The sequence below is a fragment of the Rattus norvegicus genome, chromosome 5 (genome assembly GCF_021556685.1).
Source record: "Rattus norvegicus strain SHRSP/BbbUtx chromosome 5, alternate assembly SHRSP_T2T, whole genome shotgun sequence".
NCBI lineage: Eukaryota > Metazoa > Chordata > Mammalia > Rodentia > Muridae > Rattus > Rattus norvegicus.
In genome coordinates, this window is record NC_141538.1 from 79,050,939 (window position 1) to 79,075,476 (window position 24,538).

General features: G+C 44.6%; 2 protein-coding genes across 2 annotated transcripts in view; one reads left to right on the forward strand and one right to left on the reverse strand.

The window, feature by feature from the left end:
- Nucleotides 1-6,091: 6,091 nt before the first annotated feature.
- Gng10 (G protein subunit gamma 10) lies at nt 6,092-12,996 on the forward strand. Its single transcript, NM_053660.2, has 3 exons — nt 6,092-6,216; nt 9,924-10,055; nt 12,181-12,996. The coding sequence occupies exons 1-2, from the start codon at nt 6,136-6,138 to the stop codon at nt 10,047-10,049; spliced, it is 207 nt and encodes a 68-aa protein (NP_446112.1). The 5' UTR covers nt 6,092-6,135; the 3' UTR covers nt 10,050-10,055; nt 12,181-12,996.
- Shoc1 (shortage in chiasmata 1) overlaps nt 10,659-24,538 on the reverse strand; it is a 95,797-nt gene continuing 81,917 nt past the window's right edge. Inside the window, 4 exon segments of the mRNA NM_001446935.1 lie at nt 10,659-16,699; nt 19,730-20,645; nt 21,487-21,636; nt 21,838-21,969. Coding sequence (NP_001433864.1) covers nt 16,599-16,699; nt 19,730-20,645; nt 21,487-21,636; nt 21,838-21,969 — 1,299 coding nt within the window. The 3' untranslated portion in view covers nt 10,659-16,598.

Here is a 24,538-nt window from a genome sequence, read left to right on the forward strand (position 1 = left end):
TATATGTTATAGTTTGTGGAATTCCTGACAGATCCCAGTGTCTCTGACCCTTCTGCCTACTCTTGGGATCCTTTCGTCCTACTGTGTTGCTTCATCCAGCCTTGATATGAGTTTGTACCTAGTCTCATTGCAACTTGTTAAGCTATGTTTGGCCAATATCCCTGGGAGGACTGAACTTTTCTGAAGGGAAATGGAGGAGCAGTTGATCTGGGAGGGAAGGGAGGTGGGGAGGTGAGCCTGGGGGTAATGGATGGAGGGACAGCTGTGGTTGGGATGCAATGTATAAGAAAAGAATAAAAAAAAAGTTACAGCCTTTTAACATGCATCAGCCTCCTGCCTGGAATCTAACACTGGTTGGCACAAAGGATTCTTTAAACATTACATGGGAAAAAGCTTAGGGAACTATCTAGTTCAGTTCTATTGCACTTATATTTAGAAATGTTTTTTTATCCTCTGGGTTTATTTTGGGGGGAGGGGTGTGAAGGACAGCAAATGTTTAACACTTAAACCTTGGAAATACTGTTTGAATGGAAGGCTGCTTTGCTAACAAGCAGCCCATGTTGCAAATGGGACTGCTGGGGCCAGGTGTGGTGGCAGGTGCCACCGATTCCAGCACTGCGTAGGCAGGGGCAGGCAGATCTCTGACTTTGAGGCCAACCTTGTCCAAATATCAAGTTCCAGGGTTGCCAGAGCTACATAGACTCTGTCAAAACCAAACCAAATACAGTAAACTAGACACAGAGGTCTATGGAAATTCTATATGAACCTCAGATCTAGCAACTATAGAATATTGAATTAAGTATGGTCTCCCTGTGACTGAGACACTGGAATAAGCCATGTCTGGGTGAATAATAGTCTGATTGGGAAAATGTGACAACTTTCTGTTATGTGTTTACAATAAAACCGAACTAGAACCTAGTTATTAGTAACCTAGTTATTGATAACCTAGTTATTAGTAACCTAGTTATTGATAACCTAGTTATTAATAACCAAGTCATTTACTCTTCTGGTTTCCTCATCTGTACAATGGGATATTTTAAATAACCAGGATTTAAGGTTCTATGATATAAATACTGAATTCATATAGCTCTAATGTAAGTAAGCATGCATAATTTACATGGGTCTGAAGTAGATAGATTGCTTGCACGTGAGCAAAGTCATGGCTATTTTTAAAGTATACACAGTTGAGTTTTAACCAGCACCTTGGTTTTAAAAGGATTTAGGATATCTTCAGCAATTCTATGGTCTTAGGTCAGTGTGATGTCGTGTCGCTCTAGGTTTCTTCTTGGTTGGTTAGGGAATGGAGGGATTTGTCCTTTTGCAGACTTTATTAGTAGAATGGAGAGTACAGGATAGAGGATTAGAGGCCTGCAGATCCTGGGCTGGGCCGGGGGCAAAGGAGATGTTTTAGGACACTAACATTTCAAAACCAAGCTGCTGTTCTCGGAGCCGAGAATGAAGATGCTTTGTTTGGGTTTTGTGACCCCTTCATTGCGTATTCCCAGCGGGCCACAAACTTGTAGCAATCCTTCTGCCTCAACGTCCCAGGTGTGCAGTGTGTGCCACCATGTACTAATTCTGGGTGAGAAGTCTCTCTGGTGCAGTACAAGCACGGCATAGGCCCACAGATGTTGTGTCTTTCTCTAGGGGACAGCCCTCTTGACTGTGGGTCATGTTGGGGGTGCAGGGCTTTGTAGGTTGATGTGTTTATGCAGGAAGGCAGGTACAGGATAGAATGAGGCCTGTCATTGGACAAGAAAGAAGGATGGGTGTGAGAAGAGTTTTAGAAGAGAGGGAGCAGAGCAAGCGAGCAAGAGAGAGAGAGAGAGACAGAGACAGAGACAGAGACAGAGAGAGAGACTGAGAGAACATGGCATGGTGGCCGATGTTAAGATTCCTCTCTGTGCATAGTTACAGGTTGTTATGACTGTTCTTAAGGGATGGGTGTGTACAGGATTTTGTGCTGTCTAGATGGGCAAATGATATCCTATCAATTGAATCAGAGGTTATTGTGTAGTGTGTTTTTTCTTTTTTTTTTTTAAAGATTTATTTATTTATTATATATAAGTACGCTGTAGCTGCCTTCAGACACACCAGAAGAGGGCATCAGATCTCATTACAGGTGGTTGTGAGCCACCACGTGGTTGCTGGGATTTGAACTCAGGACCTCTAGGAGAGCAGTCAGTGCTCTTAACTGCTGAGCCATCTCTCCAGCCCAAGTGTGTTTTTTCATGTGGCAACTTAATTGAGTTCAAGAGAAGGTACAGTGGCCGGAAGCACCAAGCCCGCCATGGAATTGGGATGTTTGTGCCTGGAGTGGTAACTACTTGCCAAGGGGACTGTGAGTGAAAGCATTCGACTCATGGGCCGCCTGGGTTAGAGAGTACCATGGGCCAGCAAGGAGCTGCTGAGATAAATTAGCACTAGTTCCTATGGCCCATTGGAGCGGGAACTACAGAGAGAGGGCAACCATCCAGGAACTGGTCTTGCCGATTTATTTTTTACTGCTACAGGGCTTTATCCCAATCAGCTGCTTTCCTCAACATTAGACATTGCTGTTGAAGAAGAGCAGGGAACAACACTGAGGCGGTCTGGAGCAGCAAGTGTGTGCAGACATGATAGAGGGGCCCAGACGGGGCATCCCGGATTCCAGACTGCACACTGTACAGGCATCGTGGTACCCTGGCAAGTTCAAAGCCTTCACCTCAATACCATCGCTTCAGTGGTGAGTGCCGCATAGATAGATCACACAAGCATCTTAGTGTTAAACACCTTCAGTGGCTTAGAAGACCACACATGGAAATATCACCCCTCGGGCTGGAGAGATGGCTCAGTGGTTAAGATCACTGACTGCTCTTCCAGAGGTCCTGAGTTCAAATCCCAGCAACCACATGGTGGCTCACAACTATCTGTAACTCCAAGATTTGACACCCTCACTCAGACATACATGCAGGCAAAACACCAATGCACGTGAAATAAAAAGGAATACATAATTAAAAAAAAGAAATATCACCTTGCTTCTCCTGAACAGAATTCCACATTATTCCTTACTGTGGACACATAGCTCACAAAATGAATACAGGATGGGGCTGGAGAGACAGATCAGCATGGAAGAGAACTGAGTTTCCAAGTGTGCTTCCCAGATCCCACATCAAGTGGCTCCCAGCAGCCTGTAATTCTTGCTCTGGGGAATCCTTTGCCCTTTTCTGGCTTCAAGCACTCACACACACAAGCAGAAGCGCAGGAGATCATACACATACACTATAAAGAATATACACTATAAAGAATATACACTATAGAGAATATACACTATAGAGAATATACACTATAAAGAATATACACTATAGAGAATATACACTATAAAGAATATACACTATAAAGAATATATACTATAGAGAATATACACTATAAAGAATATACACTATAGGGGTTGGGGATTTAGCTCAGTGGAAGAGCGCTTGCCTAGGAAGCGCAAGGCCCTGGGTTCGGTCCCCAGCTCCGAAAAAAAGAACCAAAAAAAGAATATACACTGTAGAGAATATACACTATAGAGAATATACACTATAGAGAATATACACTATAGAGAATATAGGAAATTTCATTATCAGGGTACCAAAAGATGCAAGATACCATTTTTTATCTTTTAGATCTGAGGTTCTCAACTTGTGGGTCATGACCCCTTTGGTGGTCAAATGAGCCTTTCATAAGGATCTCCTAAGACCATCAGAAAACAGATATTTACACTGATTCATAACACTAGCAAAATTACAGTTATGAAATAGCAATGAAAACAACTGGTTGGGGTCAGCACAACTTGAGGTACCGTACGTATTACAGGATCGCAGTGTTAGGAAGGCCACTGCCAGGGACAAAGAATAGCAGCACAGGCTGTACAATAAGAGCATGAAGACAGACGGCCATTCTTCAGAAAACTGTCACTGCATACCAGGAGACAGACCAGGAAAAGTTCAAAAGTTTACATCCGGTTGATCTTTTTAAATGAAAGATCACTGCTGACCTTAATTCCAGCAGAGGCAGGAAGATCTCTGTGTTTACTGTCAGCCTGGTCCACAGAGTAAGTTCACACACACACACACACACACACACACACACACACACACACACACACACGAGAATCTTCTAATCCCCATTGTCTTTGAACTCAGCCTCTCCTGCCTCAGCCACTGAAGCCATGGGATCACAAACATGTGCTACCATGTTTGGCATAGATATTGGCAGGCTGACCCATCCTTTCTACTGTTAGCATGGTGTCTAGGAAGCAGAGCAGAAAGCACAAGTTTTGTAGTTACTGTTGTATTAAGTGATAGGGTAGTTGATGAACTATGATCCAGTTGTGCAACGCTATGGCTAACAATACTTGCTTTAGGGGCTTAGCGTTAGGAGTTTATACTCTCTTCTGTCACTTTTTACAACATCTCAGTTTTTCTTTCTTGTTTTTCTTTTTTCTTTTTTTCCGGAGTTGGGGACCAAACCCAGGGCCTTGCGCTTGCTAGGCAAGCGCTCTACCACTGAGCTAAATCCCCAACTCCTCAGTTTTTCTTTATAAAAAACATTTCTCAAGATGTACCTAACCCTCAAGAGACTGGAGGCCCCAGGAAATTTAGAAGTCTGGTGGGGTGTGGGGGGCATCCTCAAGGAGAGGGGTGGGGGTGGGAGGAGGTATGGGATGTGGGACAGTCAGAGGGTGGGCAGGGAGGGGAATAAAATCTGGAGTGTAAAAATAAATAAAATTAAAAAATCATTTTCCACTCTGTTATATGACTAGGTGTTTTAGTTTTGAGTTCTTCAGGAAAACAGACTCTGAGATGGAGGTTTTCATGCTGGAAGTTCATCGGGACTGGCCCTTAAATTAGTATTTGTTATGGAATCCCATAAACAAGGATTGTGCAGAAGGAGAAGCTGACCTGCAGAAGGAGAAGCTGACCTGCAGAAGGAGAAGCTGACCTGCAGAAGGAGAAGCTGACCTGCAGAAGGAGAAGCTGACCTGCAGAAGGAGAAGCTGACCTGCAGAAGGAGAAGCTGACCTGCAGAAGGAGAAGCTGACCTGCAGAAGGAGAAGCTGACCTGCAGAAGGAGAAGCTGACCTGCAGAAGGAGAAGCTGACCTGCAGAAGGAGAAGCTGACCTGCAGAAGGAGAAGCTGACCTGCAGTTGTAGCGATGTAGCGGCCATGAAGAAAACCTCAGATGAGCCCAGATGGAACTCCAGAGTTAGGATGATCAATCGGACTGCCTCAATTTGGGAAAAAAAGCTCACTGGATGGAGACTGGCTGTGGGGTGTTTTGTGGATGACTTTGTCCTGGATAGTTCTTAGGTACAGAGAAAACACAGCAGCCGGGAAATTGTGTACTTCAGCAATCAAAGTAGCAATTGGTTTAAGGGAAGGCAGGTATTCACTATGAGCCAGGGAAACCCATTCGAGGATCCTACTCCCTCCCCCATATGTTTAGACAGGCCTAAAGGAAAGCATGGATTTTTCCCCCTACAGCACTACTGAGTCTATCCACCTTGAGGACGAGACCAACCCTCAGAGTTGAGTCAGGAGATGAGAATTTGAGCCTTGAAGCTATTTTTAAGTAATTAAACCAATGTTTTAAAGTCTCTGGGCCTTGAAGTTTAGCAAGTCCACCGATATTGTCTTTATGCATTACCCAGGTTAGCGAATATTGACAGATACGATGGTGTGCAAAGATGGCGATAGAATCATTACATAGTAATGTAAAAAAACAAAAACAAAACAAAACAAACCTCAAGTTTTTACACAATGATCTCAGTTTTGTAATGTGCACACTAAAAAGAAACACTCAGGAGAAGACTGTTAACAAAGGCCATAGGAGGTGAGAGAGCTGGTGTAATTTTATTCGGTATCAGACCAACAAGTAGGATTTCCTTGAAGGTTAGACTTGCTCTTCCATGGAAGTCCTACAGTGCCCTCCCCTTCGCAGCACAGGCGCCACCTAGGTTTGTTCCGAGGCAGCAGCGACCCGGGCCGGGCAGCTCGCGACCCCAGCGCAGGGACATCAGGGCGGGCGCGGCGGCTTCCCCGCCCCGGGGCGGCACCCCGATCGGCTGCGGTTCCGCCCAGCCGAGCCCGCTGCTCGCAGCCTTAGTCGCCATGTCTTCCGGGGCCAGCGTGAGCGCCCTGCAGCGCCTGGTAGAGCAGCTGAAGCTGGAGGCCGGCGTGGAGAGGATCAAGGTGAGCGCCTGCCCAGCCGGACCCCGGCGCCAGCCCCGCCACCGACCAAGCGACACGCGGGAGGCCGCGGCCGGGCGGAAGTGGCGGCTACTGGGCCGGGCGCGCGCCGGGGCCTCGGGTGCTCGCGAGCCGCGCGTGGGTGCGGGATGGCTCCAGGCCGGATCCCCGAGTCAGCTCTGGAGGCTCCACGGGTGCTTCCGGCGACTCAAACTGTCCCAGGGACCAGATCTGAGGGCTCCGTGGGCGTGTCCACAGCCCGCTGGCGACACGCTGGCGGCCTAGACTCTGCCAGCCGGGCTGCTGGAAGATGCTGCTTAGAGATGGGGAGGGAGGCCACCGCCTGAACTGATGTGAGCGAGACAGAAGGATCCTCGGCCTTCCTCAGCTGGGGCATCGGAAGGGAGAGTTGGGGAAATGAGTTAGGTTTTGGATCTATAGATTTTTACAGAGATATCCAGGGGAGATTTCGCTGCATGGACAGAGGCCGAAAGAGGTCCTTAAAATATAGGCGTGTGAATAGACAAAGAGCAGCACTTGTAACGTGCTGCCAGGGATAGTTCAGAAGAGAAAGATGAAGAGAGGATTGTCAAAAGAGGGGTGCGGAGGCCAGAGAGATGGCTCAGCTCACTGGCTTCTGGAGGACCCGGGTTCAATTCCCACCGCGCGCGCGTACACACACACACACACACACACACACACACACACACACACACACACACACACACACACACGGGGGGGGGGGAGGCCCACAACCATCTGTAATGTCAGTTTTGGGGGACCCGATGCCCTCTTCTAGCCTCCTCAGGCACTAGGCATGCGCGTGGTGCACAGACATGCTGGCAAAACACCCCTGAGATAAAATTAAATTAAAGGCCTGCAAATACAGCCAGTGTTTACCACTCTGTTGGCTGAACGTGTATTGGTTGGCAGCTAGTGTAATTCTCTGTGTGGATTGCTTGAGCACACCATTGTGCTAGTCAGTTTCTTAACCCTTGACCCGGTGCTACTCCAGGGGATGCAGGTGGATGCGGTAAACAAACTAATAAACAAAATGATTTCAGATACCCAGGTTTACAAGATAAAGGGACAGAAGCACGGGGTACAGAGACTCGCCATAAGGTGTAGTGGAAGGTGTAGTGGACTTTTGTAAGAGGCCGGGCAGGTTAAAAAATTACTCCCAAAATAAAAGGGTTTGGGGTTGATAGGAAAGATTTATTTTGTCCTTTTGTCAAAGAAAATGGAGACAAGGTGAATGTAGAAGGGACAAGGGTTTGGGGTGACATCTTTGGGTCAGGAAAAAAGGTGAAGATGTGTATAGAGTGCCTGGTTACGGATTACAGGTCTTGGCGATGACAGTCTTGTGAAACAGGAAGCTGTGGGACAAGCTGTGGGAAGTTGTGAAACAGGGACAGTGGACCGGGCGTTAGCAAAGGGTGAAGGAAGTGCTTACTGTCCACCATGGAGCTCACCGGCCTGGGCAGTCCCTGGGCAGTCGCAACCTGGACACTGAGATAGGGGGCCTGTACCGCTTGTGGTTCCTTTTTCCTTGCTAGCATCTGACTACCAAGGATTTTGAGGGCAGAAAGCTAAAGGAGTTTGATCCAGGTAGGAGGTGAGCAGGAAGTATGCTAGAAAGTAGGGGTGAAGTCAGAGACCAAGGTGTGGCTGGACCCAGATAAGAAAGAGGGAGCAAAGTCAGCTTCTGGTGATGAAGACATACAGGGGACAGCGATAACTAGTGGTCATTGCGAGCTCGGCGTAAGAGAGTAAAAGGTTCTTGGGGGGGTGATTGAAGCTGTGTTCCCTCTTCCCTCATTTTGCAAAGGGAGCAGTTACGGGTGCTGGCTGGAGCTCCTAGCAGAGAACAGAGCTGCCCAGGAGAGAAAATAGGGAACGAAAAAGAGTTGTTGAAAGTGTTCGGTACCATTGGGCATCAGACCTAGAAGGAAAACTGAATCAAATGCCTGCTCACCCTATGGACACTATAGAGGGAAGAGACTCTTACCTGCACTTGAAAAAGGATTGTGGATGATCACCACACACACACACACACACACACACACACACACACACACACACACACACACACACACGGGTGAAATTGGGCAGTACTTAAAGGGAGTCATGTTCCAGAACTAGTCAGCTTCATTTCAGGGCTTAGTCTTGGATGCTCTTGGCCTGCTGAGAGAGATCGGCCAGGCCCTTCCCAGGGACTGCAGATTGCTGTCCAGAGGAATCCTCCTCCGGAGTTGAGAGTCAGATAACCCAGGTGGGACAAGCCATCCTCCATGGCAGGAGGCGGCTTGCAGGGTTCGAGGTTGGTTTTCTGCCTCCCAGAGTCTCTCCCTTGCCTCTGCTGAGGGTCCTGACCGACCTCAGCTTGTTTCTTTGCTCACCCCCACTTTACCTTTATCACCAAGTCCTTTATGCTAGGGTCTGGTTGGTCTCCTTTCCCCAGGGGTCCTGAGAGAGTCTCCTACTCCCCACATGTAGAGTTCACCCAGTTCCCTGACACACAGTCCCTGGGCATGATTGGTTCTGCGTTTCTTTGAAAATCAGTAACTTACATAAAACCATTAGCTCTAATTATAATTAGTGTGAAAATGTTGAGTTTCAATTGATGGAAAAATTAGCTTAAATGTTAGTCTGGTTATATTGTATTTTAAAAATTCTAGCTCTAAAAGCAAATCCCTAAGGCCTTTCAGAAGCTTGGTGGCAACTGTAAACATATGGTAAGCAGCTATAACATACATGTAACATATGGAACATACATGGAACATGTATTAGTCAGTTTTCTGTTGCCAATAGCCAAGTACCACAGACAGAGTAAGATTTTTAAAAAGTTTACTTTAGTTTATGGTTCTAGAGGGTCCAAGGTCTTGGAGCTGGAGAAATGGCTCAGTGATTAAGAGCACTGGCTATTCTTCCTGAGGTCTTGAGTTCAATTCCCAGCACCCACCAAGTGACTCACAACCATCTGTAATGTAGTCTAATAGAATCCAGTGTCCTCTTTTGGGATACAGATATACATGCAGATAAAACACCCATATATAAAAAATACATAAACAAGTTTCCACCCTTCATAGTGGAGATTAAATTTCAACATATAAACGCAGACCGTGGCTAAAACATAACGGCCTTGTTTTATTTATTATGACGATGATGATGATTATCTGGAATACTGTTGTTTTTGTGTTTTGTCCTAGGGACTGACCCCGGACCTCCCTTGTGCTAGGCAGCATTCGATCACTGAGCCCCACCCTCAGCCCCAGAGACCACATTCCTAACCAGCAAGCTGTACTTCTGAACCGCACAGAATAATTCTGTCGCTTGTTCCGCACAGACTGGACCAAGCCCCAACCTCGTTCACACGGCAGCTTTAGATTATCAGTTCGTGTTTTACATATTTGTACTGGGAACTTGAGAATGAGCCATTTCCTTACCAATTTGGTCTTAAACTAGAATTCTAAATGGATTAAAGTTACATTTCCCTTGTTAAAGCAATTTGAAAGTATCCCATACTCAATCGTAGAAGTGTATAGTCTTCCATTGTGGGGATGAGTGGCTGCAATTAGCAGAGAGCCTTGGATGACAGCAGTGGTGTCCCACCTCAGGCTGTGTGGGGCCTGCTGCTTCGCCTGGCTGTGAGCTGGGCGGTGAGCGGTGGGGCGGCGAGCGGCGGTCACACTGTGCTTGCTTTGTCTCAGGTCTCTCAGGCAGCTGCAGAGCTTCAGCAGTACTGCATACAGAATGCATGCAAGGACGCCCTGCTGCTTGGTGTTCCGGCTGGAAGCAACCCCTTCCGGGAGCCCAGGTCCTGTGCTTTACTTTGAAGACTGGTGAGTTGGGGTGCACTGTGTCATCTTGGGGCCATAGTGTCTTCAGGGAGCTTCCCAAAGGATTTGGGCAACAGAGGTTGAAAAAGATTGTCAGAATGCTGCCTTGCCCGATGGGTGCTTCTGGGCTGTAGCTTCCCTGCACGTCGCCTTACACACATGAACTCTTTAACTGAGCTGACCAGCAATATTTCTTGACCTTAATTCCCTCTCTGCCCTGACAGCATCCCAGAGTTGTGGTCTGCTGACAGCAGCTGCTGGGACGAAGGACTTGACTGAGGAGCAAGCGAGCTAACTCGAGCCTGCCATGGGCTATTGTTTCTCTGTAGCAGCTCCCTAAATAGCCCTGTTTTGTTTGTTATGGTCTGTGCAACCGAGGACTTGGTCTGTGGGGTGGCCTTGAATTCACAGAGATCTGCCTGTCTCTGCCTCCTCAGGGCTGGGATTAAAGACATGTGACCCCAATGCCTGGGTCATATCTCTGTTTTCATGGAAGATCAAATGTAGCTGATGGTCTACTGCTCTGTGTGTGTGTGTGTGTGTGTGTGTGTGTGTGTGTGTGTGTGTGTAAAGGGCTAACGAGTTTTAGTAGCCAATAACTGAAGACACATTTCTGATGATTTATTAATTAGGATGACATGAATTTGAGTGTTTTGCATTGAGGTTTTACATTTCTATATTTTTAATGATTTATAGATATGAAGTTTAATCCACTAGATAAAAATGAAAATTACAAACATTTCTATAGAAAAAAGTACAACCTTAAGAGTTAAAAATTTAACATAAACCAACTACATAACAAGTCAGCATTTGGATCTAACAGAAATTGTAACAGTAGGGAAAAGGAAAAAAGTCAGAGAGAGGGGCCAAGGCAAGAAATGAAACAGGAAACCTCTAAGGCATTTTTAGAACCAAGAACTCACAGCAAGGAATAGACACAAAGCTGACCATGAATGAGACTCAGGATGTCCAGAAGCAAGTCAGAGTCAGAATAAAGACACCAGAACGAACACGGAAACTATGAACCCACATTCCAAGATCTTAAATGGCTTAATCCAGATGGTACCCCGTCCCCAACAGATTCAGAAGGAAGGGTAAGTCACACAGGCATGGCTAATGCAGACTTTTACAACTGTTCACTCAGGAAAGCCAGCATCAGGAAAATATTTTGTTGATATACCCGTTGACATGAAAAACTAGTATGTCATAGGAGATTTACAAAAGGTTTATTTTCAGTGATCAGCAGAACAGAACCTCAGGCTTTCTTGTTAAGTAGATCTTGAAATGATTCAGAGCCTGGCATTCTGAGGAAGGGCAGTTCTACCCAGTGACTGTCAGGATGCCCTGTTTGGCTCACGATAACAATCAGCGGCTCCTTTGTCTATAAACTGTAGGGCTCCAAACACTTTAATTTTGGGGGAGATTTATGAAAGAATCCTCTTTATTAAAACCATTTTAAAAGTATAGATCCTGTCCACTCTCAACGAGAGTGCAGGAGAGGTAGGGTAAGCCACTAGTGTGCATGCCCTGGTTGTGGACTCCCTACTTCTCCCCCAGGCTGCTCTGTGTCAAGAGGAAGCAGCCCTTCCCACTAGACCTACTTCCTGCTTGGCTCTTGTGTAAGATATGGTGAAACCAGTATGAATCCAGCAGTCTCCACTTTTGCCTACCCACCAACCTTAAAAACTATAAAGAAACTAAAACTGGGTGAGTTCAAGAGTGACCTGGCTAACTCAAGACGACTGTCTCAAAAGCAGTGTAGCCCAACTGCCCAGCATGTGCAAGGCCCTCACCCCGGACATTCCCGTATTTCTAGGTTATCAGTCCTGGGACCAACGTATTTCAAATTCTGTATTTACACAATAAGTGATCATCCTTTTCACATGTTTGTAAAAGGAAACTGTTCACGTTCAGTTCCGCTATGAGAAAGGAGTTACGCAGCCAAGGGCACGGCAGTCCTCCACGAAGCCCCGGCCTGAGTGCTGTCTGTCCGAGGGCGTGCTCACACATTCTATTGCATTCACGAGATGTTTTCTGTGTTGTGCATTTTTGGGGTCCTGTGAAATGATAAGGTTCCTTTACAAGTAAATCTCACTAAATTGAAAACCAATGGAACTCTCTTCAACAGGGAAGAAGCTCTCTGAGGAACCTGTGTGTGCATGGTGATGGATGACTACCGCCAAGTCCCAAGAAAACAGATTTCAAGAGCCAAATCATTTTCTCTGTGGCCTGGTCCTAGGTCAAAATTCTACAGAAATCAATGTTTTGTCTTATTTTTTAACCTCATTACCAAACTCACTGGGTGCATCTCTCAGTCAAGCCTGTGCGGCCCTGCCTGGGATGGAGGCATGTTTTGTTTACTGGGTATTTGCATTTCTGGATGGAAATGTTGTATTTCCGAAAACTGAGTATTTGTAATTTTCCTAACATTTTTATACTGTAATAAAAAATTTTCATAAAAATTTACAGTTACTAAATTAGACAAAGTATAAATTGGGGAATGATTGATATGCTGGTTTCGTAAAGGAGGCCTTTCCAGTCCCAGTGAGCAAACGGTCTGACCTGGACGGGAAGCTGGGGAGCCGCTCCTTAGCACACGGAGCATGGATGTGTTGTTAGGTGGCCCTCCCGTGTGAAGCCATTAGAACTTTCTTTAGTTCCTGTACTCTACAACTTATAATTGTGTCTGATGCTTTGAAAAGTGTGCTCATGCCTTTAAAAATGTTTAAATGTGATCTACACTTAGAACGTTGCAATTGGTTAAAAACAAAATATGAAGATATTATAACCTAAAAGAATTCATGTCACACATATTTTATTGGGGGTGATGTGCCTTTGATTTAATTGGGGACACTTTTAGAAGGAAAGTTTGTGTTTGTGATTATCTTTGAAGAGCTTGGAAATAAAATTTTTGCCTAATTCATCATTTTCCATGACAACAGTAGTTTGTGTTTGGTGTGGTCTTTTGGGCCCCATGGATCTCTGTTTGCTGGTGAGTGTGAGTGCAGAAGGTGAGATTGGGGTTGGAACCCCTGTAGAACTCCATCAGTGCCTCCAAATACAGTTGTGAGCATAACATGAAAAACCCTCAATTCCCAGCCACAGCTGCTCTCTGACGTCGCCCGGCATTCACCACGGAGAAGTCGTAGGAATACAAAGTGGAGAAAATGAAGCCATGGGCTGGGCCTCCCTAACTCCAGGCATCACTCAGATATCAGTAAATTAATCATAATTTGGATGTCCTTTTGATGTTTCTATTTTTCATTTAGTCTTGTCTGCAGTTTTACGCTATCATTTTTGTTGTTTGTTCTTTCAAACTCTTGCCTCCTACCATTAGCATTGTATGTGTGTGTCCTGCGTCTCGGTTAGGAGGATTTCAGTGATTGTTCCAAGTTTCCACCCCACACTAAACCCTCTTTGGATGCACTGTCTCCTTCAGCAGCACTGCAGAAGGGAGTTCAGGGGAGCCGTGAACGTTCTACAGCTCTAACTGTTCTAGGTGGAGGCAGGTCAGGTCCAGCAGCGTCAGGAGGGTCAGGTCCAGCAGCGTCAGGAGGGACTGACACCTGCTCAGGAGCTGATTTGATATAGGAAATCTGCCAGTGAAAGAAGGGACCCGCAGCCTGACAGCTATCTGAGGAAATTCAATACTTGTTCTGTATCTCTCTCTCAAACATGGAGGACAAAAACTACTTCATGGGTCAGTGAGATTGCCTTGGAAGCTGCTGAATTAAACAATATAATTTTTAAAAATTGAAACAAATGATGAAAATGCCACACTGAAACCCACCTGCATGCAAATTAAAAAACAAACAAACATGCAGAACTTTGTGAAGTATCTTAGGGGAAATTAGATAATGCTTATAATGCTTCCTTAATGAAGAATTATATTAATGCATGCCTTGTCATGGATCAGTCTCTATACTCAGGTGGGTTTGATTGATTTGAAGTGTTGCTCGTTTCCATTTGGTCTGGAAATACTGCATTAGAGTGTTCAGACTGATAAAATGGCGTGCTGTAAACCACTGAACTGAGAATGGGACCCCCGTTGAAGGAATCTTAGAAAGGACTGAAAGAGCTTGAAGGGGCTCGAGACCCCATATGTACAACAATGCCAACCAACCAGAGCTTCCAGGGACTAAGCCACTACCCAAAGACTATACATGGACTGACCCTGGACTCCAACCTCATAGGTAGCAATGAATAGCCTAGTAAGAGCACCAGTGGAAGGGGAAGCCCTGGGTCCTGCTAAGACTGAACCCCCAGTGAACGTGATTGTTGGGGGGAGGGCGGTAATGGGAGGAGGATGGGGAGGGGAACAGCCATATTGAAGGGGAGGGGGAGGGATTAGGGGGATGTTTGCCTGGGAACTGGGAAAGGGAATAACAATTGAAATGTAAATAAGAAATAGTCAATTTAATAAAGATGAAGAAAAAAAAGAAAAAATTGGCGTGCTGTAATTACCTTTTTGGCAGTGTTAGATTTTGGTACTTGTTATATTCATTACAAAACATGAATTGGAAGTGTCTTGGCACTGCTAGGGAAAAGTTTAAACAGCCTTAAATTATCTACTCATTAAAAGTAAGCAATAGGAAAATGGGGTTAGGAGTTTAACACTAAAAAGTTTAATCAGGGACAACATTATAAGACAAAGCAAGTGAGAGCACAGCGTCCTGCACCTTAAGCTGGCTGAGGAGAGCACAGTGGGGTGAAAGAAGACCCACGCTTGCTTCTGGACTTGCAGCCCCCTGGCCAGGCCAGGGAACGTCTAAGCACAGCATTTTCTGTGTGAGGAAAAAATGGAAAAAAGACAGAAAAGAAAAACAACAACAGAGGTTATGGGAGAAAACTTGGAGGAAAGGAGCAGAACAAGGCTGCTCGGCACCTTGTGAGCTTACGAAGCCTCAGGCCCTGCTCCGTGCCTTTCTCTGAAGCCCGTTTTAGTGGGCTTCACTCCAGTCTTCTTAGCCTTCCCCCCTCTGAATAGCTTCATCTATTCCAGGGTCAGTGTCAAACCAGTTGTGTAGCCAATGGTAGTGATCATTGACTTTGGCAGACCCAGTTTATGAACTGCTGGGAACCAATCCCAGAGCTCTGTGGGGAATCACACCACTGAGCTTAACTCCCCAGCAGTTTCCCATGCATCAGAAAGTGTGGGATCCACACTTGCTCAAACACCCCCATATGTATAAAATCATTTCGAGCAAATTGGAACGGTCCATTTTCACTATGGTCAGAGCACACTTAGTTTCTTAATAAGTTTCACGGTATTCTATACTCTAAATGTTTGCTTTGTCCTCCAGTAGCAAGTATACAAGTTTTACCTATTACAAGCTGTACTTATAATAGGTTTCATGTTATAGGTAATATTTGTTTAAGATAAATTCTTAGTAATGTAATTCCTGGGTCAAGTCATCTTACATTTATTAGCTGTTGTCTAGAGGGAGCTCTGAAAGGACAGACAGACAATACAGAAGGAAAGCGGTCTTCTCTGACTGGCTGACTAGGAGTCTGTATTTCCAACCTCCTGTCAATGTGAGAGGTGAAAACAGTTATTTAGTAGCCAACACCTCTGAAACAAATCATGAGGTTGCTTATCCTAAATATTTACAGATTTGTCTTGTTCTGAGAATATGTTTAGATATTTTACTTACTCTATTAAGTTTCCTTTTCCCTCCAGTTTGAAAGGGTTGTTTGTGTATTAAGAACGGAACTCTCGATGGGTAGTGGTGGTGGTGGCGACTCACACCTTTAGTCCCAGTCCTCGGGAGACAGAGGCAGGTGGACCTCTGAGTTTGAGACAGCCTGGTTTACACAGTGAGTTCCAGGATAGCTCAAAAATCAATCAATCAGTCAATCAGTCAGTCAGTCAACAAACAACAGAATGTGAGCCCTTCCCACAGCTTAGGTTGCAAGCATTTCTTCCCTCTCTTTCTCATTGGGCTGGGGGAACTGCTCAGAGCTTCTCTGGCTGCAGTTTTGCCCTTGTGTGGTGCTCCTCACTTCCTGACTCCAACTGTCAGACTGTGCAGGGGTGTGGGAGCTCAGGAGAGCTCAGTGGTTATAAGTGCTTGCTGCTTCTGGGGAGGACTGGACTGTGGTTCCTAGCACCGCATCACACCACCAGTAACTAAGGCTCCAGGGCTTAGATGCCCTCTGCTGGCTGGACTCCACAGGGGCTGCACTCCATATGCACATTCCAACATGCACGTACACAATTTAATAACAAAAAAAATAAACTTAAAAAAAAAGACTATGATGGGGCCTCTGGCCTCCAGAATGCACACATTCCGCATGCATACACATAAGTGCAAACACAAACCTTTAAAAAGACAAAAGCCTTGTAAAGTAGACGTGAATCTGAGTACTTCTGGGGCCTTGTGCATATTGTACTGACTGATAAGTCAGACAAGCAGACTTATACAGAAACACTGAGGACCTGCAAAGCAATAGCATTTTCTGTCGTCAGGCGTCAAGCTTGACTGACTGTTCCTGCACTGTCATGAGGAAGTAGAATCTGGCAGGTGGCATTGTCCCTTCTGTTTTTCACAGAAACCTCAGCCGGGTTTGCCCATCCACTCTTCCGGGGACTTTCTCATACATTAGACGGCGTTTCTTAGGTTGTGGTGCTTGTGAGTACATTAAGTCTGTCAAAGGGAGAAAAGAAAACCATTTATTGGGGTAAGCAGATATGAAGCATGGTTTGTTTTTTAACATGAATGCACCTGTCCCCAGTGGCTGTTTAAGATCAGTGCACCCATAGACTGTGTGAGTCATTCATTATCCCCAGACTCCATTATCCTCTTCTGTGAGGTTCTTTGATCTCCAAAGTCTCTCCTGGCTCTAATATCTTTAAATAAAACCATTAGAAATAAACAACTCAGGCAGGCTTCCTAATCCCTGAAGGTTTCCAACACATCTTCAGACTAGAATAAGTTCAGTGCTCACTCTGATTTTGAACTCACACCTGCTTTGCTCCTTGGCTCTGTAAACCACCAGAACTGTTCATACTGTGTTCTATATGTTTACATTTTATTAACTGTCCAGCTTCTACTCCAACATCTTTATTTAGAAATTCTAATTCACTTATGCAAGTGAATTGTGTGTGTGGGGGGCAAGTGCATGTGTGTGTACACTTGTGTGTGCATGTGTATGTGCACAGCTCCAGACAGCATCTTCCACTTATGTGCACACACATGTGCACATGCATCAGGAAATGTGCACCCACACATGAACATTCATACACACATGCAAACATGCCAAACACATACACATGCAAACTAAAATTATTCAAAAGTAAATGAATTAAAATGTACATAGATATCTTGAGTATCCCATCTATATGTCCAAAAGCTTAAATGTCAGAATTAGAAACTTCCTCGTGGAGAAAATGGGAGAATTATATAGGGAAGTGATCCATGTTCAAGAGTCTATAGAGTTCACTTGTGTGATTTGTTCTAGAGTCCAAGGGTGGGGTTTGATCTGGGTCATTTATGAAACAGCTATATAATAAAGCACAAACAACACCATCATGACTCTTGTTATGAAAAATCAGAACTAAACATCAGGAACCAAATTAATAGCATCCCTGTACCTATAAACAACAGGATTTTATGCAGCTTTAAAACTGAAGTGACATTTGCAGAACACGGGGCAGAATTGAAAGTGCTTTAAGTGAACAGCAGGTGATGAGAAACAGTCGTGAATATTTTTCTTTCAGGAGGTTCTTGGATTGTGATTTGCACATGTGCGTACGGGGTTACTATAGGTCATCAAACTAGGAGGGAGGCCTTCACAGGAGCCGGGATAAAACGATACAGGAGACGTGTGACATGAGAGCAGAAGGAAGTCTACGACAGGAGACAACAGACAGAGCCATAGGAGGAGGCGAGGGCAGGCAGGGGGCGCGGGCAGGCAGGGGAGGGGACGCGGGCAGGCAGGGGGGCGCGGGCAGGCAGGGGGCGCGGGCAGGCAGGGGGCGCGGGCAGGGTGAAAACAGTGAGAATTAGGAAGTCCTCTTTTAACAAAACATAGAACCTAAGGTCTTTTTTTTTCTGAGCCCCCTCTGATCTTATGAAGAAGACTATGAAAGAAGCTTTGAAACTTAAATTTCTCTTCTCCGACTACCTTTCATGACAAAGCTAAGTTCATATGCCTTATGAGATCTTTACATTTTGTTCTAGATGTTCAGGTCAATGCTATAAGAAATTATATATTTATATATTATATTTATATATAAAATAAAGACATAATGAGTAGAAATGAGAAAACAAAATTGTCCTTGGCTGGAGAGATGGCTCAGCGGTTAAGAGCACTGACTGCTCTTCCAGAGGTCCTGAGTTCAATTCCCAGCAACCACATGGTGGCTCATAACCATCCGTAATGGGATCTGATGCCCTCTCCTGGTGTGTCTGAAGACAGTGACAGTGTACTCACATTGAAAAAATAAATCTTTTTTTTTAAAAGGCAATATGATAAAATGATCAGCCAAGTCAAAAATATCCATCAAAGAGAAGATAATAGGGGTTCTTACCTAATAGAGGTAAGCAACTGTGTGCGTGTGTGTGTGTGCGTGTGTGCGCGCGCGCGTGTGCGTGTGTGTGCGTGTGCGTGCGTGTGTGCGTGTGTGTGTGTGTGCGCGCGCGCGTGTGTGTGTGAGAGAGAGAGAGAGGGAAAAATAGAGAGAAAGAGAGGGAGAGGGAGAGGGAGAGGGAGAGGGAGAGGGAGAGGGAGAGAGAGAGAGAGAGAGTGGAGAGAGAGAGAGAGAGAGAGAGCGCTCAGATACCATTAATCCTAATTTGATTTTTTTAGACAGAATCTCTTACTGGCCTAGAGCTTACCAAATATGCTGGCTGACATGGAGCCCTACGGATCCACCTGTTTCTACCTCGCAAGCGCTGGGATTTAGAGCCATGGCCATAATGCCGGGCTCCTGTACGTCGGTTCTGGGTATCAAACTTAGGTCCTCATGATTGCACAGTAAGCACCTTAGTGACTGAGCCATCGTCAGCCCTAATATCTTAGCCAAATAAACACATGTTCTTAGAGAGTCTGACTCTTCTCTGTAATCATGGTCTTCTGCTCTAAGTAAGTTTGCTACTTTTATTTTAAATTTCTTCTTTCTATTCTCATTTGTTTGTTTGTCTGTTTGTTTTGTAACAGGTTTTCCTGAGTAGTCCTTGTTGTCCTGGAACTCACTATGTAGATCAGGCTGGCCTTGAACTCATAGAGATCCTCCAGCCTCTGCCTCCTGAGTGCTATTTTAAACTTAAGTTACTATGTGGTTCCTTTGATACTACAAGAATTTGAAATGTTTTGTTATACCACTAAGTTTGATTTTCTTTTAAGCCCAAAGTTAATGGAGAACATTAAGTGTATCAATTAAACAAAACATTCATTGAGGTTTGAGTATAGAGCTATCAGGTTTGAAATATTTTTATTACTTTAGTTACGTGTATGTGTTCACATCTGCATGTGGGTATGTCCAAGGAGCCCGCAGGTGTCGGGATCCGCTGGGGGTGGAGTTTCAGGTAGTGTGAGCTGCCCAGAGTGGCTGCTGGGAGCCACGTGGGTCCTCTGCAAGCGCTGTTGGCCACTGTGCCATCTCTTCAGCCCCTACTTTTGGCTTTAATGTTATAACGGGAAGTAGGTGTGTCAACTGTTACTGTTACTGTTACCTGTTGGTGTTTCATAATCTCCCCAGTTAGAGGAAGATCCAGGGAGCCTTCTCTGTCTGAGGTAGTTTCCGGCTCTTTGGCAGAAATTCAGGCCCTTGAATCCTCTTTGGTTTACATTAGAATCAGTGGCACAGAATGAATCCCAACTGGGAACAGGTTCTCTCCAAAAAGTCTCCTTAGTCCCAGCATTCGCGTTTCTACAGGTGACGTCTTGCAGCTCATCCCACGCGCGCCCGGGCGGATCTCTGGAGAAGTCGTCCTTTTGAGAGTACCGTTTGCTGTAGGTGCTCTGTTCGGCTCCACAGCTTGGAGGGAATGAAGAACTCTGTTTTCTACAACTGTTTTTCTTAAAGTCCCAGTGAAGGTGGGGCTGGGAGCCCTCTGGTAAAAAGACAAGGTTGGACACTTGCACGTTTCTGGGTCCTTTTGTTTCAGGACAATTTACAAAATCCTGAGAGCCTCTTCTTTGAGAATCAGTTTGTGGCATTTTGGGTTCGCAACTTACTTGCGTTAGGCCCAGAGAAAAGACATCTGACTGTGAATGCCTCGGGCTAGGAAGGGCGGGCCTCGTGATTTTCTTTGATTCGGTGTTCATTAGGAAGGGGTTCCTCTGCACTGGGTTAGGGCCACAACCGGAGCCCTCCCAGCCCGAGCAGCGGCTCCTCTGGCTGTGCGGTGCTGCAGCGGGCAACAAGCATGGCGGCAGCCTTTCTCTCAGCTCCCTAGGAGAGCTTGTGTCTCTCCGCACCGTCTCTTCCGAGATGTCATAGGAATAATGGTCTTGAATGATAGGAGCTGACCTCTGAGAAATAAAGAGATCGGTTTGATTCATATCTTCCTGAAGTGATGAAATCTGACAAGACGTTGTCATGGAGGGAGAACTAATCTTGAACAAGGAAGTGATGCTACAAAAATGCTGAAAATTAAAAAAACAGTAATAAATCTAGAAAACAAAGACAATACCTAGCTAAATTCATAGGGACTACATTGTGCCGTGTACTAACAGAAGAAATAATTAAATGCCATTAAAAGAGAACACCGTAATCTATTTTTTTTCTTTTTTCTTTTTTTCGGAGCTGGGGACCGAACCCAGGGCCTTGCGCTCGCTAGGCAAGCGCTCTACCGCTGAGCTAAATCCCCAACCCCCGTAATCTATTTTTTTTTTTAGCAGCTTGCAGTGGAATTTTATACTTTTTAGAGAAGTTTTAGTTTCACAACAAATACAATGGATTTTATTTTAGTTATTCAAATTATATATGAATACTATTCCATGCTAAAAATTTTAAAATATCACCAATAACTCTAAAACTCTCTTCCCTACTATGGTAGAAGTTCTTTTATTTTTAAAGAAGTATTTATTTTATGTATATAAGTGCACTGCCGCTGTCTTCAGACACACCAGAAGGGGGGCATCAGATCCCATTACAGATGGTTGTGAGCCACCGTGCGGTTGCTGGGAATTGAACTCAGAACCTCTGGAAGAGAGAGGTAGAACTTCTTGGAAGGGTAAATATGAATGTGTTAATTGAATATTTATGAACACAATGATATTTCAAAATGCCTTATAATGTGATAAACTGTGCTGAATTATCTACGGTAGCTTTAAAACATATGTCATAAATGGCAGCTAATGACCATTCTGTCCAAAAGTTAGTTCAAGTAAATTATTTCTTTCCTGTGTGAGATCCAGAACAAAGCCAGAGACTGTCATTCAGAAACGCATGTGGTACAAATAGGAGGAGGGGCCACAGACCCACCTTCAGCACTTTGCCTGGAACCTGGGGCAGGAGCTCCTGGAGCTCAGCAGGAGCTGCTCTCAGGAGCCAGTGCAGGGAAGGTGCTCCGTGTAGCATGAGCTGGGCCACCAGTGGGTTAATGCAGGGGAAGTCTAGCAGGTTCATTTCCTCCTGGAAAACAGTTCGGCACCTCCTCAGTCAGGGTCTTTTGAGAGTGACCTACTTTAATTTAGACTGCAGATTAAACCAGCTGTCATTGGGTTTAGAACTCGATTTGGAGAGTGTGGAAAAAAATAAGCTATCAGTGAGGGAGTTGGGGTTCATAGCTGTCTGCTTCACAAATGTTTAAATTATACATTTAGAAGAAGTAACCTTAGAAGGTGAAACTTCCACCCAGGATTTATCCAACCATTCATGAGGATCTCTCTTCGACATCATTAAATTGTGGTCTGCAATTTGTCGAATTATTAAAGCAGTCTCTTCTACTCCAGGGGCAATTATAACCTAAAATATAATTTTCATAAGTTAGATTGCAGGAGAATATTAGGAAGCAAGATGTAGCATTCAGAAATAGTTTGAGATAAAGGGAAAAAATCTAAGTAGTGAATTTTTACTCATCATTTCTTTTAAAAAGCTCAAATATTATTTACATTTTTCTTTTCTTATTTTTTTTAAGATTTATTTATTTTAGTTGTATGAGTACACTGTAGCCATCCACAGACACACCAGAAGAGGGCATCATATCCCATTACAGATGGTTGTGAGCCACCATGCAATTGCTGGGAATTGAACTCAGGACCTCTGGAAGAGCAATCAGTGCTCTTAACCACTGAGCCATCTCTCCAGTCCCCTTTATTTATCATCTTATATGTAATTTATTACTGTGTGCATGTCAAATGCAAGATCTTTTATTTATGAGAATAACCAAATCAATTTTCTTTCTTTTCTTTTCCAAGAGAAGGTCTCTTTTTGTTTTTGTTTGTTTGGTTTTTTTGTTTGGTTGGTTTTTTGGTTTTTTGTAACAGGGTTTCTTTATGTAGCCCTGGCTGTCCTGAGACTCACTCTGCAAACCAGGCTGGCCTAGAACTCACAGAGGACCTCCTGCCTCTGCCTCCCAAGTGCTGAGATTAAAGGTGTACACCACTACCTGGTGACTAGAGAAAGTCTCTTTATATAGCCTTTACTGTCCTAGAACTTGCTATGTAGACCAGGATGGACTCAAACTATGTTGACCACGACAGATTCAAACCTACAAAAATCTGCCTTCCTCTGCCTCTTAAGTGCTAGGATTAAAGGCACGTGCCACCACCCCAACCCTTTCTTTCTTTCGATATTGTATCCTATTGTTTAATTTCTGGAATTCATTTTTCTTATTTTCATTTGGCATTTACTTATAAAGTCTTTTAAAATTTATTTAGTATCATTTTCATTTATAGAAGAATGATTTGAAAATATCTAATATTTCACATTTGCTAGTAGTTAATTGAAAATAAGAATAAAAATACAGTGTAATAGTTTTTAAAAACCATCTTAGGCATGGAAGATAAAGATACTTACAAATTAATTTGGTTAAAATTGTGTTAAAATAAAACGTGAGCTCTGCTTGCAGGAGCTCACCTAGTGCTCTGGATGTGGACAAGGGTCTGTGGGCGGGAGAGTCCCGGGCTCCAGGAGTAAGCCTGCTGTTGTTGTTGTGTAGAGGTAATAGCAGACTCAGGTCTAAATTAATACCTCTATGCCCAGAGATTACCGCGGTTCAGGCCTCATCAGAGAAACCTCTGTGCAGTGGACCGTGCACTGTTAATGCAGAAACACAACTGCAGAGAAGAGAAGTCTGTGGTGCCCAGCCACAGTGCGACATCTGGGTCACACCTCCACCAAAAGGCTCAGGGTTCACACTAGGAGAGAGGCAGCTGTCAGGCCCATGAACATTCAACATGGGTCAGAGAGAGGCTCACAACCTCCCACCCCAGCTGAGGGCTGTGGCAGTTTGAATAGGTTTCCCCCATACCCCATATACACACCCCCTCCACAGGCTCCTGTATTTGAATGTGTGGCCTACAGGAGTGGCACTATTAGGAGGTGTGGCCTTGTTGGAGTAGGTGTGGTTTTGTTGTAGGAAGTGTGTCACTTGGGTGGGGGTTTTGAGACTATATGTATTTGAGCATATATACATGCTCAAACTCCACCCAGTATGGAATTTCAGTCTCCTGACTGACTTCACATCAAGATGTAGAACTCTTAGCTCCTCCAGCACCATGTCTGTCTGGATGCTGCCATGCTTTCTGTTCTGATGATAATGGACTAAACCTCTGAAACTGTAACCCAGCCCCAGTTAAACGGTTGCCTTGATCATGGTGTTTCTTCACAGCAATGAAACCCTAACTAAGACAGGAGCTACTGATAACTGATGCTTCTCAGGAAGGGGGAATCAGTTTTCTTCTTCTTTTTTTTTAATATTTATTTTTAATGTATATGAGTACACTGTAGCTGTCTTCAGACACCAGAAGAGGGCACCAGACCCCATTACAGATGGTTGTGAGCCACCATGTGGTCGCTGGGATTTGAACTCAGGACCTCTGGAAGAGCAGTCGGTGCTCTTTTTTTTTTTTTTTTTTTTTTTTTTTTTCGGAGCTGGGGACCGAACCCAGGGCCTTGCGCTTGACTAGGCAAGCGCTCTACCACTGAGCTAAATCCCCAGCCCCCAGTCCGTGCTCTTAACCACTGAGCCATCTCTCCAGTCCGGGAATCAGTTTTCTATAGGAATGTAGTCCCCACTAGGTCAATCATGCTCCCAGTGAGCACACATGAATATGTAAACAGCACAAATAAGACTGAGTGAGCTATAAAAATAAAAAAACAGAACACAAAAAAACAAACAGAAAAAAGAGGGCATGAAGTTGGGAGGGGAGAGGAAAGGAAATGTAAGAACTTAGTGGGAAGAACTGGAATGAGTATGATCAAAATGCATTCTTGGCTTATATAAAATTTGCTCAAAATGTAGTAACTAAAATAAAATTTAAAATGTTTTGATTTTGAGTGTTCATTTTAGTTCATTTTTCATTTAACCTTA

What these genes read in the sequence shown, in the direction of transcription:
- Gng10 (NM_053660.2), top strand. Translation starts at nt 6,136, where the DNA reads ATGTCTTCCGGGGCCAGCGTGAGCGCCCTGCAGCGCCTGGTAGAGCAG. An exon ending in CCGGCGTGGAGAGGATCAAG is followed by an intron (nt 6,217 to 9,923) that starts GTGAGCGCCTGC and finishes GCTTTGTCTCAG; the next exon opens with GTCTCTCAGGCAGCTGCAGA.